Source organism: Melozone crissalis, unplaced genomic scaffold, assembly GCF_028551555.1.
Source record: "Melozone crissalis strain CALT ecotype California unplaced genomic scaffold, PUWL_Pcris_2 ptg000018l_1, whole genome shotgun sequence".
Lineage (NCBI taxonomy): Eukaryota > Metazoa > Chordata > Aves > Passeriformes > Passerellidae > Melozone > Melozone crissalis.
Window position 1 is genome coordinate 45,982,460 of NW_026535796.1, and position 21,785 is coordinate 46,004,244.

General features: G+C 41.0%; 1 protein-coding gene across 4 annotated transcripts in view; it reads left to right on the forward strand.

The window, feature by feature from the left end:
- Window positions 1–339: 339 nt before the first annotated feature.
- WDR20 (WD repeat domain 20) overlaps window positions 340–21,785 on the forward strand; it is a 47,417-nt gene continuing 25,971 nt past the window's right edge. For all 4 annotated transcript variants that reach the window (XM_054276237.1, XM_054276235.1, XM_054276234.1 and 1 more), the window contains exon 1: window positions 340–606. In XM_054276237.1, coding sequence (XP_054132212.1) covers window positions 358–606 — 249 coding nt within the window. In that variant the 5' untranslated portion in view covers window positions 340–357. The remainder of the gene's footprint in view (window positions 607–21,785) is intronic.

Genomic DNA, 21,785 nt, shown 5'->3' on the forward strand with positions numbered 1-21,785 from the left:
CAGGCTGCCCAGAGAGGGACTGGAGTCCCGCTCACTGCAGACACCCGGGAGCGCTCCGGCGGCAGTGCTGCTCTCCGGGACGGCCCAGCGGGGCCGGAACGCCGAGCGCGGTGTCCCCGGCGGGGCCCCTCAGGCACGCCGCGCCTCCCGCCCCGAGCCCCGCCCCAGCCCCTAGCCCCGCCCCTTTCCCCGCCCCCCGGGCGCGCGGGCCCGGCGCGCGCGCAGTCGCGCGGTAAACAGGCCCCGCCGGCCCCGCCTCCTCGTGTCGCCCCCGCGCGCAGGGGCCGCGCGCGCGCCGGCGGCTGCGCAGTGTCGGCACATCCGGGCACTGGGGCAGGATGAGCGCTCCTTTCCAAGATGGCGGCGGAGGGAGGTGGGAAGGAGATGAACGAGATTAAGACCCAGTTCACCACCCGGGAGGGGCTGTACAAGCTGCTGAGCCACTCGGAGTACAGCCGGCCTAACCGCGTGCCCTTCAACTCGCAGGGCTCCAACCCCGTCCGCGTCTCCTTCGTCAACGTCAACGACCAGAGCGGCAACGGGGACCGGCTCTGCTTCAATGTGGGCCGGGAGCTCTACTTCTACATCTACAAGGGGGTCCGCAAGGTACCGGGGCTCCCCCGCCGGGATGGGGCGGGGACTCTGGGGGCTCCGCGCCGCCCGCCCGCCGGGGTGCGGGAGCCCCGGGGCCGCGCCGGGGGCGGGGGAGCGAGGCCGGGCCGCCCCTCCCTCGCCGTGCCCCCTCCCCCGGCCGCGGGGCCGGCGGCTCCTCGGCTCCCGCCGAGCTCCCGGTTAACCGGGGAGCGCCTGGCGAGGGGGACAGCGGGCCTGGGGCGAGGGCGGTGTGAGGGCATCGGCGCCGGGCCGGTGCTCGGGGCTGCTCCACATACGGTGTCACCGGCGGGAGCTGTGTGTGTGTGTGTGGGCCCTGTGCCGGGATGCGATCGCTTGGGCCCTCCTTGTGCGGAGTGAGGGCTGGCTGGCTTTCCCTCCCTCGGCCTCCTTCACCTGCTGCTTCAGGTCAGAATTTGCTGGACACGCTAATGCCTGTTGTGATTATGGTGGTGTCAAATCCCTGCTTCCAGGATCTTCCTGGCTTTGGTTGCATGGCTGAAGCGTTCCGTGCAGCTTTAGGCCTTTGTTATGACACTTAGAAGTGGGTTGGTTTTAGAATTGTTTCTAAATGGGAGCGGTGCAGTGAGATGAGTCTTAAATATCAGATAATTGGCAGAGAGAAAGTTGCTTTTGCAGGAAAGAAAGATTGATGTACTTGAGAGAGAGACTCCTTGCTTGTCATTATCGGATGCAGGACAGTGCATGCTTTTGATCTCTCAGATCACCATATTTATGAGCAACCCGTTGACTTTATGGGGTTCAGAGAACAATTGGGAATTTGCCGTGCTAGGTGAGCACATGTCACTCCTCATAGATGTAAACACAGATATAATGAATGTCAGCTTTCTGTTTTGTTTCACGTGGTGGGCGTTTGTTATTTTACATGCTCGGGTCTCAGCATGCCATCATGTGAGTACCTTGAAATCTTCCTGCTTTTAGCTCACCATTCAGCATGGGATGGGGGCACAGGGAGCTCGAGACTCGCAGGAGGCTGTGCAGGAAGCTCGTGGATGAGCAGGGGATTATGCCTGGAGCTGCTGTGTCCTGGGTAGTGCCCCCAGCACTCCTGCTTTCTGTAAAATGTCGGCACAGCAGGAGTTTAAAGTCTACGTGCTTGTTTGTTGACTGTGACCTAACAGATCTGATATGTCTTGTATAATTATATGTGAAAGTGTGTCTGTGTGTATTTAGTTTCACTCTTTAATGAATTTTAATAATCTAGGTATGTTTCAAATAGCTTTTTTAGCCATTTTTCAAATGGCTTTTTTAGGCATACAAGGAGTATTTAGTATCAGACAGTATTCCCTGCTTACAACCACTTGCTGTCTTTACAAGGTATCCTGAGGAGCAGTATCTCTGAAAATCTATATCCTAAATCGTTGCTGTGTTTGGGTCTTGCTATGTTTGTTTTTTCCATGCAGAGTTCTCTCCCTCAGCTCACAGAGCAGGCCTTCATGTAGTTTAGTAATGGCACATGTGATTCTTGCAAGTTCTCTTAGTCATCTCTTGCCACACTTCTGAGAAATAAAAATCTAAAGGCTGGAACTTCGTTGACAGTAAGGAGTGGAATAATTATATCAAATTACAAAAGACTTCTTGAGCTGGTATTTGGATATTGTTTTAGATGCTAAAAGCTACTGGTATGATATACAGTAGCTGAGATATTTGAGTTTGTGAACTCAGGAGTTCTGAGGCATTTATACCTGTGACAGTGTGAAACACTTTTTTCTCAGAATAGAATAAAACATACACATTGTTAGGACAAAATTAATCTCAATGACCTTTTACAGTATTAACTATGTAGGATAATACTGTATATTCTATATGTATAACATTTTAGTGAAGTGAACCTAAAGAAAGAGCTGAAATAGGTTGACTCAGTCTAAGGAAAACTTTAAATGAAATGGGAAGATGGTCTGGCTTAAATCTGCAGTACTTGCTGCTTGGGAATTTATTTTGGAACTTCAGTTGGAAGTAACTGTTTTGTCTGTGTACAAAAGTGAAGCAGGAGCAGGCTGCCAGCCTGTCAGCTGATCATGTGAACTTTTCAGAATCAAAAGTTCTATCTTGTAGCTATCATAAAGGGGAGAGAGCTGTTGTTACCTAAATGGACAGGATGTAATTCTGCCTTAAACCGGGCAGACTGTGACACTCTGTGTTCCTTCCTGTTCCTGGGAGCAGGATGGGGAGAGGGATTTGATCTAAGACCAACCTATTTGTGCTCCTTGGCATAATACAGGTGCTGATAACTTTAGTTTTAGCTGTTACTTCATAATTATTTATGTATCCTTTAAAAATTTTCCCTGATTACTTAAAGATCATGATTTTCATTCTGGCTAAGTCATACTGGAGTATTGAGTTGAATTTAATGAAGATGTGCTGTGTAAATATATCAGGTCACTGTGATTTTGTCTTTTTATTTTTCCTTTTTTTCCCACTTTTTTTAAAGACTTCTTTTGTTGATGGGATAATGCTATATTTTTCCTAAAATGAGTGAAAGAACCACCAGGACTGTATTTTAAGTGACCATGTCTGTTAGGTGCTGAGATAATTCTTGCATCAGTAATCCTTTGCAGATGAGTACACATTAAAGAAGAGCAACACTTAAGCCATGAATGCCACTAAAGAATAAATAACCTAATATTGAGGCAAAGATACCACTTGGAAGGATATTTCTTGACATCAATAATGCTAATCTTTCTTCCTTTAGTTTCCTTTAAATCCTAAATGCTTTGTGTCTGCTATATCTGGTTTGGAAGTCACCTTTATACATGAACTGCTGATGTGTGTGTTGTCTTAGGAGATTTAACTTACATAAAGAAAAATGTTTCCAAGTAACCTTAATCCTTCCAAGGCACCTGGTGGAGAAGTTAGGTCTGGCATCCAGGACAGTGGTGTGGAGATGGGAGTACAAATGGACAATCCTCAGGGTTTGGTAGAGAGACAAAAGTTTTGGACAGATTTGAAGCTGTCTCTAGGGACTTTTCAAAGCAAAAAAGTACTTTTTCCAGCTTCATTCTTCACCTCTTTAAGAAGGAAGCTGAGTTTTTACTATTTTATTAAAAATTTAAAAACATTATTTAAAAAAACCCTGATTTTTTAAAAATAATGAAACGTTGCAGCTGTCTTTGTGTTTATAAAGCAATGCAGACTTCCAGAAAACTCCTGTGTTCTGATTTGGATCCACTTAAAAAAAAAAAAAGACACAGAGCTGTAGTTTAGTAAGAAGTTAAACTGTGACAGAAGGAGATGTGGTTGGTTTACTTAGATAAGTGTGTAATTGTTCTTAACTGCACTGAGTGTCACTGGACTTTCCCTTTCAGTCCTCCTTTGCTTTGCTTTCAGGTGAGGTGTGTGCAGTGATCTCTCATTAACCAGAAGGGGTAAATTCCCATGAGCTGCCCTGATCTGTGAGAGCTGTAAGTGATGGACTGGCAGTGTGGGATCCTGCTGGCAGAGTGCTCCATCCCCTTGTCTCTGGCACTGCTCAGCCTCTGGTTCAGCCAGTTCAGCTTGCTAAACCAGCAGCAAAATCTGCAGTTGTTCTGGGCAGATTTCCTCTTGATTTGGTGACTTGCATGGTGTCATCGTGGGGTTGATGAGTACAGTGACAGCAAGGGAAGGCTGGAGGGGCTCAGCCCCCTTCAGTGGCCTGGACTGTCTGCTGGGATCCACTGCCTTGGAGGCCTCTCCTGAGTAAAGCCTCTGCTTCAGCCTTAAGTCACTTCTGGAATGATCTGTTCCTGAGGGATTGTTGACTTCATTAAGAGACTTAGAGGTGTTAACAGAAGCTTTTCCTGTTATTTTAGGCATTTTCCTCTTCATGGAGTGAGATTATATCGTAATAATTCAAAAATTATTCAAATTATGATGCTCTGATGCTCTTGGTGGATTGCTTTTTCCTACAGCCCCTAACCAGGAGTGAGGGCTGTTACTTGGTTTTTGTTTATAAGACAGTCTTGAAGGACTTAAATATGGTTTGTGGCTAGGTTTGCAAAATGATTTATTAGTTGATTCATTAGGCTGGAAAAAGAGAGTGCTATATCATCTTCCTTGCCTTAGGAATGACTGACAAGGCAAAGCTTTCCAGCCTGCTGCTGACATTAACTCTCAAGTCCTTTTCCCTTCCTAAGAGAAAGCTTCTGCATTTTCCTTGTAGAAGTTTTGTGTGTGATGATGTGTTATTCTCTGTATGTTGTAAAAGTTTCTGGGCAGGTTCATCTGCAGCTGTCATTGCAGTGCAGGCGCACATCAGCAATAGTGTTGCATGGTGCACAGGCTTAATTTTTATGTAATATATTGAGAGGTTATGAAATTTGAATGCATAGTTTAGCTTATTACAGGAAAACCTTTTGCATTGTAGTTAAATTCTGGCTATATACTCTTTGGTAATGTGTGGCTTAATATTGGTTGTTTCATTTTTTGAAATCACCTTTTTGAAGAAGAGGTTTTGTCTTTAGTTTGACTTTTTCCTTGCAGCTGCCTAAAGCAGCAGTCTGTTAATAACTTTGGAATATTACTGTGTATTGCAGTAGTGTTGGATTAGAAACATACACAGGTGGTAAGCACAGGTTGCTGGAGCCATGGAGGGCAGAATTTGCTGACTGTCTTTTTAAGCTTTACTTGAGCAAGTGTCTTGGAAGTTATATTTGTACTAGGATGAAAATCATCTCATATCTCAACTTCTTTTATTGACAGTTGGCATACTGGTAGTGCCTGCTTATCAGTAAAAAGACTGATGTATAGGATTCCTTCCTTTGCACTTCTCAAAATTACTTTTTTTGTGTCTGGCTTGATTTGTTGTACAGTTGAAGAATGTTATCCTTGCTGGTGACTTTCATTCTACAGACTGTTCACCTGGGAACTTGTTGCAGTGACAGAATGGTAATGGGTGACATTTGTCACTGTGCTTAATATATTGCTCTGAGAAGAGCAGTGTCAGGCAGTTCTAGGTTGGAAGCTGGGGTGTGTGGAGAAAACAATCACATTTTCTCAAGATGTGAATTTATATTACTGTATGCTTGTACTGATCACTAAGCTGTGTCAGGCCTCTGAAAACCATGCAGATTATAAAAGCATGTATGAGCTATAAAAGTGCTGAGGTTTATAAGGATATTGCAAGATACACTGGGTCTGTAGCAGAGGGAAGTATATCCACATCTTAGTGACTGGTTCTTGCACTTGCAGTAATGAGAATTCCACAGTTTCCTTCAATAACGATTTTTGGTGTTCTCTTTCTTCTTCCTCCAATATCTGACTGAACTTCTCCTTCAGGGAAAAAAGAGAAAGCAAACCAGGCTGAATGCAGTTATTTAGTGTGGACATTGAGGACAGTTTACTATTGCCTTTGCTTTTGCATATTTAAAAACTTGTTAATTTGTCCACTCAGTTTTGCTAAGGTAAATAAACCCAGCTCTTTAAATCATTCTTCTCAGAGTTCCAAATGTTTAATTGTTCTTCTGTATTGGCTTCTGTTGTCTTTTATTAGTGGTAACCTTGATATCATCTACTTAAAGTAGACCTGGACCCAGTGCTTGCACTGTGACTTCAGTGCAGAGCAAGGGAGAATTGTTGCTTGCTGTGTCTGTCTTCTAATATTCTTGCTAACATATTGAATAGTGTTGACATTTTTGAATCTTCCTTATAGTGATGACTCACTTGGATTATTTCTTATCATATTGCTGCTTTTCTCCATTTTTATCCATGCCTTGGTTTTTTGTGGATGTTTATAAATGCCATGTTGCATTTTCATTGAATTTTGTTCTATTAAGATTATTAGAGTGGTTTTATTTCCAGTTCTGTGCTGCATAATGCAACAAATCCTTCCAGTCTTGATGTTACTCACAAATTTGATTTGTACTCTCATCTATTAATGAAAATCTCTCATAGAACTTTAAATCCATGTGTTGGATTTGCTGTTGATGTTCCCATTTCTCAGGTGTGTTGGATGTGACTCTGTTCTGTCCCTCTTAAAAGGGTGTTGTAGATTTCTTTTTTCAAGAAATGCCTTTATTTCCTGCAGAGTTTTTTCCTTCTCTTTGTGTTGGATAATAGCTATTATATTTGGACTGGGCAGTCTCATGGAGGTACTGTGGCTAGATCAGCAATTCTTTACCTCTTGATCTGTGGTTGTGAAGGTGTTTGAGAGCTCTTGGAAATTTATTTCAGGTGTTTAATGGGTGGATCTATTTACCCCTTTGAGTTGTGTGATGTAGATAGGTACTGTTCCTAATTCTAACTGTGCTAGGGACTGACAGACATGTTACAAAGTACTCCTGTAACCTTTCCTGAAGGGTACAATTTTTAGTGATGCCTTTTTTTCCAACAACCCTGCTGAAGGAAACAGTGAAGAGTTAATGCAGATTACAGATGTGTAGGTAGCTTTCAGTGTTTAATTTTGTTATGAGGCTTCTGCAGAGCAACTAGGACTGGCTAGAGTGAGATAAAAAGCCTAAAAAGCTGCTTTAAAATGACAGTTACACTGTTACATGTTTCTTGCTCTGGAGGAAGATGAAATATCTATGGTTGACAGAGCTTGCAAGATGATTTTTATGTAGGAAGTGATATTAGTCTGTAGTGCTTTTTCTTGTCCTAGTCTGTGCTTCAAGCCCATATCAGTGTTTGACTTGAGTGGGCTCTTGCCCTGTGCTGGCTGAAGGATTGCTCTCTGAGGGAAGGGTTCATTTGGCTGTGACTGCTGCTTTGGCTGGGCTGCCCACAGCCCCACCTTGGCATGCAGTATTTTATAGGCAGTGAGTTTCTCTGTGTGTCTTTGGTTGGGGTTTTTTTTTTTGCCACAGCAGTTATAATTTTGGAGGTTTTTGTTTTGTGTTGAAGTGCATTTGTGGTAATACTGCACTTAGTTGAATTCAGTTGGGGAAATTAATTTAGCATAAAGCCAATAATTGTGGCACTTATTCTTTGCAAATTGACAAAATTTTAGTCATAATGCTTCACAGATGCAAAGAGGGATCATTTGTAACAAATGCTTCTGTGCCTGTGGAAAGTTTTATGGGGCAGCTTTGTCAGAATATTTATAAAAGTGTTGTGCCATGTGCTTAAATTACAAGGAGTTTGCATTACACATCTGTGAGTCTGCAAAACACTTAAATAGTTAACTGTTAATAGTTCAAATGTACATTGAAGGTGCCTCAAACTCTAATTAAAGGCTGCCTAGGCCCACCTCTGAGAGGATTGCCAGCCATAATTGTCTTGTTTGACATTCTAGAATCAAATTTAATGCCCTAGTTTGAAGTATTATTGCAGTTTTCTGGCTAAAGGGACCCATCTGAATTACTTTCTTGTGAAGGATGTGTACCAAAAGGCCACTTGCTATCCAGTTGTCATGACTATGAGTTGACACACTTGGACAAATTATTATTTGAAAGTAGTGCCATTTAGTGCAAAATAATGCCTAATATTTCAATTATCTGTCCTCTTAGAAGGCATAAGGAAAAGAAACAGTAACATCAAATGTGCTATACTTCAAGTATTAATATTTGGTTGTGTCCTTCTGGGAAGCCAAGTATTTTTTCTTCCTTACTCACTCCATTTTTAGGCCCAAGTGAATAGACAGCTCATTTTTTAGCATCCACCTCCCACCCATTCTTGCCCTTGTACCTGGGAGCAGCTGCTGTTGCCTGTTTGGCTCCTGTGGGCAGCTGGGGGTGCCCTGGCTGCAGCCCCCTGGCCCTTGTGGGCAGGACCAGCAGCTGCTGCAAGTGAAACCTTTCCAGGGGCAGTGTTGGAACTTGCATTGGGATTTCTTGTGCACTATTCAGTCCAGCTGTTCATAATGGAATGATAGATCTCTAAGAGATGCTGTCTGCAAATTGATTTCAGTTTTGGTTTACCAGATTTATTTGTTCTTTAATTTCATGAGTTAATAATAATGTTTATGTGTGGCTGTAATGGTAAAAAAATATTTATAATTTCTTATTACTACTTTTTAACTCCATGTGGGATTGGAAGGTGACTGTATTAAGAAGTTGTTGGTTTAATAGTGTGTAATTTTTGTACTACTAGAGATTGTGCTGTGTCAGACAAAATACTAGTCTAAGCAAGAAATACAGCTTAGGAGCATGCTGGTGTAGGGAGAAAACATTGCATGTTGTGAACAAATGTCATTATCCCCAGTTTCCTAGTAATTAAAAAAAATATTTAGCAGAAGTTTTAGATATTTTTTTTTTTCAGGGAAATGATATGATGTGAAAGTTGGAGAGGATTCAAGTTTATGGTTTTAGTTCTCCCTTTCAGCTGAAGAAAGGGGGAGCAATGACAACAGGAGAGAGAATGGATACCAAGATACATTGAACTGTGTGTTAAAACCCACAAGTGTGGTGAAAGAAACAATTTGAGCAATGCCTTAAGGACACTTTGGCCTGCCCGGGGCTGCAGGGACAGGGATAACTGTGAGTCTCAGTAACATAAATGTCTCCTTTTCCTGACTTACAGATGTAACCATAACAAATACAGAATTCTAAAAGTTGTAGTCTCATCCTATTTTAACTGTGGCAGCTTATTTCTAGAGGGTTTTTTTGTATGGTTCTTTTAAGACTTCTAGAAAGGTTATGTGCAGGTTTTCTTGATATTTGAGGTGGGTATCAGAGCATGGCTGTGATTCATGCTTGAAGTTATCATTGAAATGAAATTTTGGCACCAGTTGTAAAGACTTACTTTTGTTGTCTTGATTTTTCTGGTTTTCTATTGGTAACTGTCAGTAATATAGAAAAATAGTTTTGCAATTATTTGTTTTTTACATCACATTATTAAGATTTAAATTATAGTCTAGATGTTTGGATTTGCATATTTTGGTGGTTTGAATGGAAAATACTGTTTCTTACCATCAGCTTAATACTGTATTGTGAAGCCATAGGTGAAGGCTTAGTGTGCATTTTTCTTCAAATTTTTGCCTTTCCTACAGAATAGCAAACAGTTTGATTTCATTTTCAGACTTCATTTTTAAATGAAAGTATTTCTAAAGGTTGCTTTTCGTCAACCTTTTTAGTAAGAGTGGGCCAGAGACCTTCAATACCTGTTTGCACTTAAGGTGTCAAGAGGGTGTGTCTTTAAAATAGCAATTTATGAGGGCAGGAATAGCTGCATGATTAGGCAATACCACTTTTGAAATTTGATATCATCTGCTGCCAAATGCTGTATTTCTTACCTGTTTTGCAGCCCATTTTGCATTGTCATTTTGAGTCAGTTTGTATTATTATTTGCTGTTCATAAATAACTAAATCATATTTTTTTAAATGTACCTGATCAGTGTGATATATTGATCCAGGAGGTTTTTTCCCAAAGAAGAATTTCAGAAATACAGGATGCAGCTTGTAAAAGTGAGATGCTTGTATTGACTAGAGAGTTACTTCTATTTAATAGCATGAGCTGTATATCTCAACAGGTGACTTCAGGAGATGCCTTGCTGTTGCTTCAGTGTGAGCTGCTGCTCCCTCCCCCCAGAGGCAGCTGTCCAGTTCCATTCACATCAGTTTAACACAGGGCATGGCCTCTCCTGCCTTCAGCACTGAACTGTGGTCCCTTGTACAGAATAACTTCTGTCTGTGTCATGAGCTGTTTGCTGACACCTTCAGAGTTTTGAGATGCTGTTCCAGGTGATGTTTCTGACCTAAGAGCGTTGGCAGAACAGCTTCTGTGCCAGTGAAGTGACTGTTCAAGTGCAGTTCTGTGTTTTAGCCAAAATGCTGCCTCTGTAAATTCGCTAGATGGAACTGGGATAGTTAAGCGTGGGCACATGTTAGCACTTCTAAATCAGAAAGATGGGGCCAACAACTGTTCTAAAGAACTCAAACAAATGCCCAGGTTAAGATGCCTTTAGTGATGCTCAAGGTGATCCACACCTCTCATTTTTAGTGACAGAGTAGTGGTTACCAGTGAGCTCCTGCTGCAGTCCAGTGGCAGATGCTCAGTGCTCTGTGTGCTGCACTCTGAGGTCTCTGTTCCCATGGAACAACAGGGAACACCTTGTCCTGGCTTGGCCAGGCTCTGGGGGGCTTCTGTTGGAAGCTGCTGTGAGAAGCCCAGGATGCTGCTGCTGGCCAGGGCTGAGCCCATCAGGAATGGCAGTAACACCTCTGTGACAACATGTTTAGGGAGAGAAAAGTTATTGTGCAGATGTATCTGCAGCCAGAGAGGAGCAGGGTGAGAACATGTGAGAGGATCAGCTCTGCAGACACCAAGGTCACTGCAGAGGGAGGGGCAGGAGGTGCTCCAGGTGTCAGAGCTGAGATTCCCCTGTGAGAACCATGGTGGGACAGGCTGTGCCCCTGCAGCCCATGGAGGCCCTCAGGGATGCAGGGATCCCCTGAACCCCTGCAGCAGACCCACACCAGAGCAGGTGGGTCCCTGAGAGGGGGCTGTGAAGCTGCAGCAGGCTCCTGGCAGGGACTGTGGACCCACGGAGGGAGGAGCCCATGTGGAGCAGGTGGGACTTGGGACTCTGCTGCAGCAGGCTGTGCCTGAGGGACTCGGACAGGAGAGGTGCATGGAGAACTCTGTCCTGTGGGAGGGACACACCCTGTGATGAACTGACTGCAGCCCCCATTCCCTGTGTCCTTGTGCTCCTGGGGAGGAGGTGGAGCTAGAAAGAGGGGAGGAGTGGGGAGAAGGTAGTTTTAAGGTTTGTTTTACTTCTCATTATCCTGCTCTGATTTTCTTAGTAATAAATGCAGTTAATTTCCCCAGGTCAAGTCTGTTTTGCCCATGACAGTAATAGGTGAATGATCTTTTCCAGTCCTTAGCTCATGAACCTTTCACTGTATTGTTTTCTCCTCTGTCCAGTTGGGGAGGGGACTGATAGGACATTTTGGTGGGTGTTGGCATCCAGCCAGGGTCAACTCACCACACACCTTCTGCAAAAACATGTTGGGCTGGCATTGATCTGGTTAATGTGTGTATTGTGTTTGTCAGTCCTAGACTGATGGAAGCATTGTGTGTACATAAGAGGGAGTCACAGGGGAATGCTGGTAGGATCAGGGCCTGGAGAAGTCTTAGGAGCCTAGGAGCAGCTTTTGCTGTGCTTTCTCCTCACTCATCTGGGAACCTTTTCTTCATTTCTGTCTCCCCTGTTTAGTAGGTATCTTGCAGTGTGACGCTTGCCGTGCAGGTTGATACAAAGGAGAGTTTAGATTCGGACAGTGTGTGAACGTCAGTGGTGGTTCAAGGTGTGATTATTTTTGACAGCAGAGATCCCTGGTGTGCCTGCTATCAGTCTGCCCATATCAGTGGGTGGGATGATTCAGTAGCTGGGCTGTGCTGGGTGTCCTCAGAGTCTCCTGGGAGGACCTTCAGCAGAACGGCTGCCGTGTGGGCACTCAGTGGGCAGCATGGTGACAATAGACAGTCTGATCACTCCCTGCCACACTTGAGACAGAAATCACCCTGAGGAAGGAGACAGTGATGTGTGACCATTTGGTATGTGGAGTACTTTTAGCCCTTTGATGGCAATTTTTAAAGAAGATTATTAATGGCAGGCAAAAGGTTGTGGGTTTTTTCACATAATATCTATGCCAGTGAAACTGCCAACACTTATTATTGCTTAAAATGTCTTAATACTTTGCTTACTTTAAAAGAAATATTTTTATTGAGAAAACGAGTGCCTGAATTTGGAACATATTGCCTTTTGTTCTAAAAATTCTGAAGGAGGATTCTGTTTTTCAGACTGGGTGATATCCTAGAACTTGTACACATGGGTTTGTGGGAAATCCGAGTTCACTATATTTGTTTTAAGGATTTGGATTTGATACTTGTTTGCTAGTAGCTGTGTTTGTTTTGCAACACTTTTCATTTTACTGGGCTGGATTGTAATGAAATGTCTTCAGCCCCAGAAGGAAGATGCATTGCAAATTTACAGCTGCAGGACAATAGTTAGAGCAAATATGTTATTTCATCTGTCTGTTACTGTATATGACCACAAAAAGCATAAACCACTGGGCCTCATCCTGGTTTTGGAGCACAGGTTAAACATTTGTGCAGTATTTTATTCACATAACTTCTGTGAAACTGTTCTGGTGCTCTTAGGATAACAGCCAGCTCCATCTTATTTTTAGTACTAAAATAATTAGGGCTTTGTTCTAGGAATATTTTCTTAATATGCTGCAACATGATGGAATTATTGATAAAAACTCTGTATCAAAAATGTCCAGCATTCCTGTAGGACTTGCAAAATCCAACAGTAGCCAGAAGAGACATGATTCAGACTTGCTGGACAGATGTGACAGTGTCCCATTTGACTTCTATTGAGCTTTGTAATGAAAAATTATAAATTGATTAGCAATTAACTGCTACAGTGAAATAAGTTTCTATAGCAACAGGGCAATGCAGGGTACAATTATTCAGACTGCTTTCCTTACCAGATAATTTTTTCTTCCAAGCACTGAGTTTACACTGTTGGACTAAAACATTGTTTTATTATAGCAACGGATAATCCTCAGCTTTTGCTGCTCTTGCTTTTTAATTTTTTTTTTCCTTCATAAAGAAATAAATTTTCTTCTTATGAGCTGGAAAAAAAAATGGAAGAAACTTTCTGAGATAGATAGCAGTGTGGCAGACTGGTGGAAACTCAACCTGCAGCTATTTGCCTGTATGTTATTGGTGTAATGAATGGAGTTATACAGAATATATTGCTATGCAGTATGAATTCTTATTTCACTTCTGCCTCTTGACAGTCTACATGAAACTAAACCTGGTCTAATTTAATAATAATGGTGATCATGTAATAGCTTACAAATTTCAAGTAAATAAATTTAGATAAGTTGTAATGCTCATTCCCTGAATCAGCCAGATGTGGGGTTTTAAAAATTTGTTATTTTTGTGTTTAAAGTGTCTGTATTTGTTTTTTGGTTTCAATACTTCTGAATACCTTTAAAGAGAGGAATATTCTACTTTAATCTTCACTCTTTAAATTGAAAAACATTAGGATTTTGTCAAGGGACTGCAGGTGTTTTGGGTTTTTTGCCTTAGAACACAGTCATAAAGCCAACTTTTAAGTGTTACTATATTTTGATCGTTTTCAAGTTAGAGGAGATGAAATTTTAACAACTTAAGTGATGAAGCTACAGCAGTCTTGTTTTTTAACAGGACTCTTAGCTTTGTGTGAAGTATTTTAAATACACTTCAGATGTCTGATCTCGTGGAAGAAAAAACAAAAGCAGTTTTTGCTTTTGTCAGTCAGCCTCAATGTTTGCTGTTGTTGTATTGCATAAGTGCATTTTTCCAGGATTGTAACAAAACCATACCATTGTTTTAGAAAAGAAAAAAGTAGGATTGAACGGTAAAGTGAAAGTACTGGCTCCAAATGAGTGACTGACTGGAGCACTGGTCCAACAGGTCGGGTAACTTTTGTGTGTGTGCATGGGGAGGAGGTGATCAGCTCAGAGATGATGATGCCATTAAGTCATGCAATGTTTCCAGTTTGTTCCATGTTTTGGGAGCCATCTAAAAGCTGTCTGCCAGCTCTAATTTAAATAAGTGTTGCCTTTAACAGCTATGATTTTTTAACCAGTTTTGCTTGCAGAGCTGAGCCAATTTAAACAATTTCCCAGTGAAAGTAACTAAGTGTTTAATAAATACTGCAACTGAGTGTGTGAACCAAATGAGAACAGCTGCTGAATTGTGCCAGAATGTGTGGTTTTACTTGGAATCCGTCTGATATTTACATACCTATTTCCCATATTTTAATTTGTTTTGTACATCTAGTACATGTATTCTTATCTCTGTTAAGCTCATCTGAGTTATGCCTCACTCAGTGTTAAAAAAGGTGAGAAAGACTGTAAGTGTAGGCAACAGTGTGACTAGACTGTAGGAGGAAATAAAGGGATCCACTGGAGAGTAAGGAGGAAGAAGGAGATCAGAAAGGTAACTATTACTTTTTTACTTTAGAGGTATGAATCTCTTTTAAGGTACTAAGAGTAGTAGAATTATAGTTAACTAAGCATAAATATTAAGTGAGACTTGCAGAACTTAATTATGAAGTGTAGTTAAGGAAAGAAATAATTGTTACATTACACTTCACTTTCTCAGTTCCTCAAAAGTGAGGAGATTAAAATGTGTCAGTGCCTTCCAGCCTTTACAGAAGGTGATGTGTTCTTCACAAATCTTGTGACAGTCCATAAGTAGTATTCCAGCACAAACTTTATTTAGTGCCTGTGAATATTTGGAATGCTCTGTGCTATTCTGAAATCAGTTGCTTTTTAATTCACTCTATTCCTAACAGTGAAAATTTCTGCTAAAAACCTTCTGACTGCCTTTGGCTGAGTGACTGGCAGGTATTTTTGCAAGGCTTATCCTGGATTGTATTCAGATAGAGAAAAACATGCAGGAGTGCAATTCAACACATACCCCACCACAACAACAACAAGAACAACAAATCCCCTTTCAGTTTTAGCTTTTGAAATTCTTACATTGTAGACTTCTGTGTTAGGGATTCTTTTTTGTTTTGCTGAAAGTAAAATGTTGTCTCCCTGTGGTGGGAAACATTAATGTATAAGGTGTATATACAGCCAGCTTTATGTGAAGTTCAGGCACTCAGCCTTTGTAGTGTAACACTTTGGTAGTAAAGGAGAGTTGTAACTTGCTAAGTTCATGTCTTTGAATGAAGTGGAAATTCAATTCCATATATTAAAATTGAGGGAATTTTAGAACTTAGAAATTCTGTTACAAAGTGTGGAGAGAATTAAAAGCTAAGTTTTTTATATCTGAGACAACCATTGGGAAGAGACCTTCAAGTTGAGGTCTTCTAGGAGGGGTTTTGGAAATAATAGAATTGGTGACGCTGATACAGAGAAGCAAGAGCAAGTACATGGTGCTCATAATGTCTTTGGGATGCATCACTGTTCATAATCAGAGTTATTTTATGAGGAGAAACAAGCAGATACCACAGCCATAGGTGAAGTGAAAATTTATTGAAGAAATCCATAGGGAATTTTTGCTTCAGCAATAAAACTTTGAGAAGATGATACACAGAGTGTAGTGTTGATTACAAGCTGAGGCAGCTTGTGATACAGCTGTTGGAGGCTGAAGGACATAAATGCAATTCAGACATGTATCAAATGAGGTTTACAATAGAAATAAAGAAGCTCTTTAGTGCCATTGTACTAGGCTTTGAGAAGATGGCTTTAATATTGCAAGAAATTCTGGTTGATTGTGTTGAAGGTGATTTTTAACTCCTGCTACTAAAAGAGGATGATGTCTAATGTAAAACTGGAGAAAGAGGTGTGTGATTTTAATTTTCTGAGCAAAATAATAAGTCACTAAATACAGTTTTTGTCACACTATAAGAAGAGAGGAAAGAAGGGAGAGAATAAATAAAAACCTTCCCTGGATGTATGAAGCATTACCAGATCTTCCACAAATCCCAATCATGCAAAATCTACTATTAATTTGGAATTATCCTGCTATTTGACTAGCCCTGCTGTAAGCAATTACTAATAGTTGAGCTGCAGGATGAAAATGCTGTGACCCTAAGGGAAGTCCAGAATAGGTTTTAACAAGAGGCAGAATGTTTCCCCCAGAAGCTTCTTAGAGCTGAGCCAGATGAGCAGAGTGAATGAAGGCAATTTATTTTTAGTGATACAAATCCAACTCTCTGTGTGGTACCCAGTGAGGCCACCTTACTGGCTTTCAGATGAGGAGAGGAAAGGACTGTAAGAGGCTGAGGAGCTGGAGGCAGTAATGCTCAGTGAAAAAATGGATGTACAGCTCACTTGGCAGATAGCATGGAAAGAGCAGGAGATTTTTAATGGTGACTAAATGGATGCTAGAGTATCTCAGTAGTTTTGTGGGGAAGCTTTAGGAGGGGATTTTGTATTTTGTGTATTTTTTGGCGATGGCTTTCTATATTCTGAGTCTCCATTTATACAACAGGCATGAAGGTCAGAACTGTTTCTTCCTGTCTTAAACCAGGAGCAGAGTAAAGGATGAGATTTTAACTGGTGACCAGCCGGCTTTTTTTATTTTATTAAAAAATCATATGGTGTAGTGAGACTGAAAAATATGAGCAGTAAGCCTGTTTTCTGAGGTTTTCCTAATCTGTTTACTTACTTTTAAATAAAATTTTACTATGCTGAGGTATTTGGCAGGTTTTGTAGGAATTGGAAAAGATTCTTGTGCTTAAAACAGATGTTTTCTCATGATCCTGTGTTTGAGAGAAATGTTTGAAGAAAGATCTTTCTTCAAAATGGAAACTAAAAGAAGCAAGCAGCTGTGCTTTGGCTTTGCCCTCTTAGTGTTTAGTGTTAATCCTGGAACTTCAGGTTAGCCAGTTACCTGGCCCCTCTGGCTCTGGAACAGAGCAGCTTTCCACCAGGGGAACAAGCTTTAATGCAGAAAACAGTCCTCATTCAAATGTTCTCCTGGAGCAAACTCTCCTTTTGGGCATGAGTGCAAACTCTTCTTTCAGAGGGGAGAAGACAGTGTCAGGTAGAGACTGCTGTTCTAATGTAGCTCCATGTAAACTGAGTGTACTCCTTTTCTCACATCTGAGTGCATTCTCTTTATCTGGTAGCTTTTTACATACATCTTTGGCAAAGAAGTTTCATTACTACCCTGCCATTTTAAACAGCAGCAAAAATCCTTTGAGGTTTGTGATACAAGGTGGTTCTCCAGTATGAGAGTGGCTGCTTCACTCTTTGGAGTGCTTAAGGATGTTAATGTATCTTGATCAATATGCAATGCTAAAGAGTTAAATGAAATTTCAAGTAGAGGCTCAGGCTGCTTGGTTACCATGGCAAACACAGTAGGAAATCCATGCCAAAGTTTGGAAACAAAGATACGCAAAAGAAAACTTGTAAACCGAAATAATCACTTTGGAGAGCAAATGTACTTGTTTATGATTTATTAGAGTCTGGTTCCCAAGGAATACAGTTTTAAAATCCTATTTTATTAAGCAGATCTTAATTGCCAGTCCAGAGTTTTGCACAAAGGAGGCAATATTCACAAGCAGGGAAGAGTGAGATTCTTTGTTGGCTTGCCCTCTAACTGTAAGGGCATTGAGTGAATAGAGTAGCCTCTTGGAGACAGAGGAATTGAATTACTGAAGTACTGTAATCAAGGTTGACATATTTTCAGTGTGCAGTGCTTTGTTTCACAGATGATTCAGTCTTGTCTCTCTAAAATTTGTCTGTGTTAATGATTATATGTATGTTAGATCACATGTGTGTGCTGTGTAAATATATGTATATGATCTCTGTGTATTTCATGGTTTGTCTATGTTCCTGATTGCATATATATCCTTTAATTACTTGTGAATATTAAAGATCTTGCCATATTTAATTCACTTTCCCACAGTTGTTTGTCTTAAGGCTTGCTACCTGTAACCAAGGTCTTTATGTGAGTATTTTAATCTTTATGTGAGTATTTTAATCAGTTTGATAGGTTCCCTGTGTAATCAGCTTACTGTGAACACAGTATTTGGTATTGTAGTCCTGTCAGGATGTTGTGGCAAATCTGATCCTTTTGCATGTGACTTGCTGTACAGTTTTCCATAGGTGTGGTCACATGCAAATCATGCAGTTTATTTTTCTCTTTCTGAATGTAAACTAGTATGTATATTTCCATGTATCTTCTCCAAAGTCTCATCCCCCAGAGGGAAGCTGTTGCACAGAAAGCCAACCTGTGGCTTGAGGGAGACACTACTTTTAAAGATCTCCTGAAGATCCAGGTTAGAGCTGGCGTTGGGCACTGTGATCAGGAGCACCTACCCTAACATGTGACTCTACCTCATCACTTTATGCATTGCATAACATGGATTGGAGATTATGGTAGGCAGTTGGAGGCTCAGGGAAAGCAGTTTAGGTTATTACTGAGAAACTATGATGAATTTGCCTCTGTCTTTGTAACACTTGGTCTCTTGGGAAGGGAGGCTCGCTGTTGTTCTGACTGGGAAGTAGTGTTACTGCCATGTGAAATGTTGGAGGTAATGGAACAAACAGTTTATGAAATGGTGTTCAGGAGTTCTGGTTGTGAACAGTAACTGTTATATTGAATTACAGGTTAGTCTGCTTTTTGCTGACCTCTTTAAAAAGGACTTACTGAGCACTTTTTAATTAAAACAAAAGTGGAACGTGAAAACATCTGGCAGATTATACTAGGGCTTAACTGAAAGGAAAGTAAGAATTTAGAAGCCGCAGGAGGAGAAGAATTGTGCCACTGATTAGCCACAGTAAATAAAATGTTTCATCCCACTAAGTTTAACATAAGGTAATTTATAGTTATGTGGTATATCTAACTTCAGGAGAAGAAGTGAAAGGAGAAGAGCAGCAGAAGTTGAGGATGGACTGATTTGACTGAGTAACTGGCAAGAGGCAGCTGTAAGAATCTTGGGGGATGCAGTTTGGATACTTGAGTGAGCAGCAATATGGGTTCCCACTAATCTCTTGGTGGCACACAGTGGAGGAAAATACTTGAGTCAGTTTGGAGCTACTACACAAGAAGAGTGGATTGATATTGGAGATTGCCTTAACTGATTAGTACTTGAGTTCTAACAAATGTTTATTTAAGAAATGGAATGAAGAAGAATATTAGAATAAATCATACAGCATTGTATAAATCAGTAGGTCTATAAAAGTGTATTATTACAGAGATATTCAGAAGTGGTGAAAATTGTGGCATCTGAAAACTCTTATGTAAATACTGAAGACAGGACTAGCTTACTCTGGTAATCAATATAAGTGCTGTGTATATGAGGAATATTAGACATCATTGTCTCTTCTTGGCACCAAGGTGGTGTTCAGTAAAATCAGAGTGGAACAAAATTCAGAAATTACACTTTTTTCTGCTTATTAACTCATCAAGGTACCTTGCTTCTGTAATATAAGTGAATAATGAACAGGAAGTTGGAGTTAAAATCTGGCAATTTTTTCAATTCCATACAGTAGTTAATGCAAAAAAAAAATCCTGTAAGTGTTATTGACCTTCCATATTTACATTATAAATGACTTCATGAAAGAAATCTAGGATGGACAATAATCCATTAATGCATCTGACTTCATGAGTTAACTTCTGGAACATGTATCTGCTCACTGTTGAAGAAATGGTACTGGAGTAAAAAGTCCTGGTAAAAAAGTCCAGTTTGGAGTCCATAATTATCAAGTATGTTTGTGCTATGACTTAAATTGGTGTCCTAATTGTTAAGCCAATGAGGGGGAAACCAGTGTAGAAATGTGACCTGTCACCCATGGTTTATAAATACCCCCAGAGATCATTATTTTGAACTTAAAACTGCACAGTGAGATCTCTTTCTTACATATGTTCTTAAAAAGAGCTGAGTAGGGGGAGAAGAGGAGGAAGGTGTCTGCATCACATGCACAACATCCGTGATTCTGAATCAGGGCTCTGCTGGAGAGGTTTTTATCCAGCAGGCTGAGTTACAGTAGAGCCAAAGTTCTGCAGACCAGGCACTGGGAAGAGACAATAATGCTGATATCAGAGCTTCTTCTCCCTTCTTCCTAATATAAAAAAAGGCAAGTAATTGCTTAAACCAAAATAGAACATCTAATTCAGTTCATGTCTGTTGGGAATGTGTGATACAGTGACTTTACTCAGAGTTGTTTAATTAGCCTGTTTACAGATTTAGTGTGACCAAATGCAGAGCACTGGAGTCATAGTCTCAGTTCTTATCTGAGTTGATCATGTCATTGACTGGCACCCACGATGAGGAGAACTTTGCAAAAGGAGCTGTGGAATCCCTTTTGTTAGCTCTTCTTCAGCATGGGTTCCTGAGGGATTGTTTAGAGGCTCAAGAGAAGTTAAAGCTGATATATTCTTTTTGTCTCATAGTAAAGCAGTGTTGTGCAAAGTGTGTAATTCAAGTGCTTTTGGTGAGCAAAGGGAGCAGGTTTTCTTCTGCAAGTGTAATAAAACATTGACTTTGTTAAATATGGAGAAACAAACACCTTTTGAAAAGTTACAGTGTCCTGTCACTTGCCTGAAGCTTTAGTGGTTTGAGTATAGTGCAGCTGAAGGTGCTGGAGTTGCTTGCAATGCTTCTGGTCAGCTCTGTGGAGTGGGCAGGCTGTTGGGTTTCTCTTGGAGATGCCAAGCTCTCAGACCTTGTCAGGACTGAGCAGGATGGGCTCTGCAGAGCTGTCATGGGCAGTTCCTTAGAACAGTTTGGGTCTGACCTGGCTCTTTGAACTGCACTGGCACAAGCTGTGTGTTCTGGTCTTCCACTCTGAAGCAGCAGTGTCAGCATGGGTGAAAACTGAACCAAGTGAGTAACACCTGAAGATGCTTTAAGTTTCTACAGGAACAGTTTCAGGGACTTCAGACCTCTCTTGGGTTATGACAGGTGGAGGCAGCAACAGCATTCTGTGCTCAGAAGACAGAAGGATTTTTGTGTGGAGGGGTTCAAAACATTGTTCCAATTTCCCTTAGCCTCCCTGGCCTGCAGTAATTCAAATGTGTTGGTGTTCTTGTTTTAGTTCCCTTTGCTCAGTCTTATAAATGAAGAGTAAGTTGATGCTGTACACACCTGTGAAGTGAATGGGGTCTTGCAAACAATTTTTTTTGAGTCTGCTGTTGTGAGGTTTTGGACACTTCTTAGAAATAAAAATATCTGCTTTTTCTAGGGTTATTGGTAGTATGGTGCTTTCACCTTAGACAACTTTCAAAAGAATGTGCTGATCTGTACTGTAACCACAGAAATGTTTTGGTTTATGGTCCTACTAAAATGGAGTTAACATTGTTATGATAAGCTGTAAATCAAACAGTCCTTTATGTGTGTTCTTTATGGTGTTCACATCTACTTTCTTGATCTTGTCAATTATATAACCGTGGGTTCAGTTAATATGACACAGATTTATTTCAAACCAGTGCGTGCTCTTTGCTCTGTTTGAGTGCTTAGAGTAATTCTTCTGGAAACAGAATATGATTATTTTATTGGATCCTTCAGAAAACCGCACTGATCTCTGCCTAAATATGGATTTATGTCCAGTTATCTGGTCTAGAGCTTTTCTCTAAATGTAGGTGGTCACAGTTGTCTGCTGTATGAATAAATGCTTAAATCTTGTTAAGTAATGTTTTTCTCCTTTCAAAAGTCATGTATGTCTTGTATTGCCCCAAGTGGGAATTAAATCTAGAAGGGAGAAGAATATCAAGTAGCTTCCCAAATTTGCAAGCAGCTTTGTACAAGATTGATCTTTAAGACTTTGTTA